The sequence below is a fragment of the Pterocles gutturalis genome, unplaced genomic scaffold (assembly GCF_000699245.1).
Source record: "Pterocles gutturalis isolate BGI_N339 unplaced genomic scaffold, ASM69924v1 scaffold14966, whole genome shotgun sequence".
In the NCBI taxonomy this organism is placed as follows: Eukaryota; Metazoa; Chordata; class Aves; order Pterocliformes; family Pteroclidae; genus Pterocles; species Pterocles gutturalis.
This window is the reverse complement of record NW_010103317.1, coordinates 461-4,740: the sequence shown is the minus strand read 5'-3', so window position 1 is coordinate 4,740 and position 4,280 is coordinate 461. Positions and strand designations below refer to the sequence as shown.

Genomic DNA, 4,280 nt, shown 5'->3' with positions numbered 1-4,280 from the left:
GGCCAACGTGGCGTCGCTCTGAGGCACCACCACTCGCGACTTCTTGCAGTTTAATGAGCTGCAGAAGCGCTATGGGTCCCAGGGGCTGCAGGTCCTTGGATTCCCTTGCAACCAGTTTGGGCATCAGGTAAGGTGGGAGGGGGAACTGGGGGCCCTGGAGCAGCCCCCCCGTCCTGGCCGGGCTCACATAGACCTTGCGTGGTGTGGTTTTGGTTTTTTTCCCTCCTAGGAAAATTGTACGAATGAGGAGATCCTGCTGTCACTGCAGTATGTTCGTCCCGGCAATGGGTACAAGCCAAATTTCATCATGTTTGAGAAGTGCGAGGTGAACGGGAAGAATGCACACCCCCTCTTCACCTTACTAAAAGAAGCGCTGCCCTTTCCGCATGACGACCCCTCCTCGCTGATGACCAACCCGCAGTATATCATCTGGTCGCCAGTCTGCCGCAACGACATCTCCTGGAACTTTGAGAAGTTCCTCATTGGCCCTGATGGTGTGCCCTTCAAACGCTACAGCCGGCATTTCGAAACCATAAAGATCCAGGATGATATTGAATTACTTCTGCAGAAGGTTCCTGAGAAAGTTCACGAATAAAGTGTAGCACTGGAGCGTTCGCTGCCTGGCCCCCTCACTTCCTGCTCAGCTCATTGCGCTCCTGCCTGTTTTTCTTGCAGGGGGCTGCTCCTCTCCAGAAATCCCAATGTTTCGTGCAGGTTTTGTTTGTGATGGTGCATCTTCCAAATTCTTGAAGTGTACTTGATGTTTTCAAAAACTGCATGTGAATGTTTGGGAAACTATGCTGGGGAAAGCAGCTGTATGTCTCAGTAGCTTACTGTGATTCCCTGAATAAAGAGAAAAATGTGTACTTTCTTTAAGGCTGTGGCTTGATAAATCGGGGTGAGCTGGGTGAAACATGGTGGCTGTGTTACCCGTTCATCAGCTCGTGTGGGTGCGCACAGGGGCTGACTCAAACCATTTGAGCGGATAGTGCACTCAGGCTGAAATTCAAATTCAAACCTAGGGCAGCATGATGGGCAAAGAGCGTTTGCGAGCTCAGCAAACTGTGAATTAGTGCCGCCTCTTACCTGCCCATGGCGAGCCTGGCAGAGCGGCAGGGCAGCCCAGAACAGCAATACCTCACCAAACTGCTTATTGGACCCCACTGGAGGCTTGCCTGCAGAGGGGAGACACAACACGGGTGGCTCACAGCCAGGATCTGTTTTACACTGGCTAATGAACTCCCAGCTCGGCTACCAACAACTGCCCACAACAGGTTAATAACCGTTGGGGCAGGTGATAAGGGATCCTGCAGCCAGGGCTGCTGTGGGCGGTGCTGGCAGAGGGCTTGGCAGAAAAGAGCCCTTGGGCCAAGGCCCATCTCCTTATCTGGCCTCCATCAGTAGATGCCCAGAGAGGACTACAGCAGGAACAGCACCTGCTCCCCCCCCTTGTCCCAGAGCCCCTGCCCCCTTGCTGGCTCAGCTGTGTCCAGGCTCTGTCCCATTTTGCACCGATGGCAGCCCAGCACAGATCTCTAGAACTTGCCCAGTCCTACATGAAGCCTGTCTTGCCGTCATGCATCCCCAACGCCTTGCAACCCAGGGAATCACACAAAGAACCAATTCTTTTGTGTTCCCAGTGCAGAATACCCGCCTATTCAAACACCACCCACTTTTTTTTTTTTTTCCTCTCCTTCCCTGTTCACAGCTTCTCCCCCACCAATTCACTGGTTGCTTTGTTACTACATTCAAGGCCCCTCCACTCTGACTTGAGACACTGGGACAAAACCTACAGCCGGCTCCACCCTGCTTGCTGCTACCCCTGAGTCACTGAGCTTTGAACTCAGATTGCACAATCCTCAACGGGCTATTTCTCAACTTCTAGTATAGCTTCGTGAAAAAAAAACAGGATGTTTTCAGTAGCTATTTCAGCTTCGGAGCAGAAGCAGCCTGATTTGAGGGATTATTTTTTCAGTTAAATCTACTTCCCTCATTAATGCAGGATGTTGAAATATGCAGCGAGTACAGGGGATCACAGGCAGCAGGAACGCACTGCATTGAAAAATCTTTTTTGGCATGAGCTGTGGCACTTCCTCACTCCTGACTCACCAAACTCGAGCCATTGGAGCAGGAATTCCTTTGCTTTGCCTGTTCCTTATCAGCCTGTGACCCACGCTGAGCCCCACAGCCGCGGGGGAGCAGACCCTGAACCTGCTGCTGCTGCACTGGCAGTGCTGCCAAAAAAGGGTCTCTCACCGAGCCTGCTGGTCAGACAGGCATCTTACACCACGCTTATTCAGTCCTAATGGCCAAGGGATTTATTTACCTTCCGGCTGCAGGGGCTGTGCTAGCAGAAAAACAAAGCAGCAGCTCCAGAACAGATACAGCCACGCCAGCAGATATACACTGACGTGATTCCAGGATGAGAATTAGCCATGCCAGCAGGAAAATGAACGATTCCAGTGCAAGCAGACCAGCAGGAACTCTGCAGCGTAGATTAAAGGCTCCCGGCTTTGTTATTCCCCATCTCATTTCAGCATTCCACAGAGGAGCTGGCTTCTGGGGTAAAGCGGCCGCGGTGAAAGGGCAGCCTGCGGGCTGGAAACCTCCAGCAGCAACCCCTGCAGAGGAGCACAGCCCCCATGCAGGCTCTCCCGCCCAAATGGAATTTGGTGTTGTGACCAGAGGGGATGAAGGCGCCCAAATGGAATTTGGTGTTGTGACCAGAGGGGATGAAGGCGTTTCACCACAGGTAGCAGGTCCATGCTGAGGGTAGACCTAAGAATCCCAGGTGATTCCCCAGGGATTATAACATGGCCCAGTTCCATTTCTGTAATTCCAGAGGGAAACAGACTGACTCAGTAGGAAACCTTAAAATAAACACTACTACTTTAGCACACTTGGGTGCTTCCGTGACTTGAGGATGTTGTCCTTTCAACATCTCCTGTCTGTCACATCTACACTCCTACACTTTTGTTTTTTTTCTACTCCTACACTTCTATTGCAAACAGCTAATCCCTCTGTTGGTATTCACCCTGCTTGTCCATTCTTCTACATGTCACAGTCCCATATTTCCCCCTCTTTCTAGAGAATATTTGCCTCCCTTCTTCTCCCCCCTCCCAAAGATTCCTTTCCCCCCTTAGCTGCTGATAGTTGCCATCAACTTCTTACATCTTTAAACAAGTTCAGATATTTGAAGCTGTCAAGAGTGTTAACGAGCTGCAAGGAAAAATAACCTTCCTGCCCCTATCTCCCTCTCCCAGGTTCTCTCGTGTCCTGCCCATCAAACCCTCGCACATTTTCTGGAATCATGGCTGATGAGGTGTGGTGTTCAGAAGTGCCCACTGAACAGAAATGCCACCAAGAGAAGCCTAAGACCTTTCTAACTCAGCCTGTTAAATGTTCTCTCAGATACTTAAAATCCCTTTCTCCTCCTGCTGAGCTTTGTTGCACCCGCTAACTTTTAAGCCAGCTTTTAGTCACTGTTTTGATCATTGCCATGGTAAGGCAAGCAGGAAACACCTGCCTCCAACAGGGTGGCACTTGAAAGGGCTTTGTTCCTGCTGGTGCCACTCTCACAGAGAGCAGCCATCCAGTTCAGCTGCAGACAAGGGCAGGAAGCTGAAAGGCTGAAGGGAAAGCACTTGAAGAGATACAAGAACACAGACACCCCTATCTGCAGTTAACCTGTAATAATGTCATTTCCTAGTACTGAACAGACAGCTTTGAATGAGACCGTTCGGATTGTTTACCGCACTTTCCATTAGGAGTAGGTAATTCATTATCAAAGTGAGGTCAGCCATGCAAGTTTTATCTCAGAAGAGCTGACTCATTTTAAAAACACACCCAGTATTGCCATAACAGGGTGTACAAGTTTCTTGAAGCCCAAAGGGGCCCTGCCCTTTGAGAAAAACAGGAGTAAGTAACAAGACTTGACTCTTGCTGAAAGGAGATGTCTTATTTTTCAGTGTGAACTAGATGGATTCGCCCTGCTGTCAAAAAAATAAAAGGCCTTTAGCATTTCATCAGGCAATGTAGTGTCTCTGTATTAGGGAGTGCAGTGATAGGACAAGGGGTAACCATTTCAACCTGAAATAAAGTAGATTTACATTAGCTGTTAGGAATAATTTGTTTTCCTGTGAGGGTGGTGAGGCAGTGGCCCAGGTCGCCCAGAGAAGCTGTGGATGCCCCATCCCTGGAGGGGTTCAAGGCCAGGCTGGATGAGGCTTTGAGCAACCTGGGCTGGTGGGAGGTGTCCCTGCCCATGGCAGGGGGGTGGA

General features: G+C 50.3%; 1 protein-coding gene across 1 annotated transcript in view; it reads left to right on the top strand.

The window, feature by feature from the left end:
* Window positions 1-595, top strand: part of LOC104471357 (glutathione peroxidase 1-like) — a 4,181-nt gene extending 3,586 nt beyond the window's left edge. The window contains 2 exon segments of the mRNA XM_010086681.1: window positions 1-127; window positions 230-595. Of these exon segments, the coding sequence (XP_010084983.1) occupies window positions 1-127; window positions 230-595 (493 nt within the window).
* The last annotated feature ends 3,685 nt before the right edge of the window (window positions 596-4,280 follow it).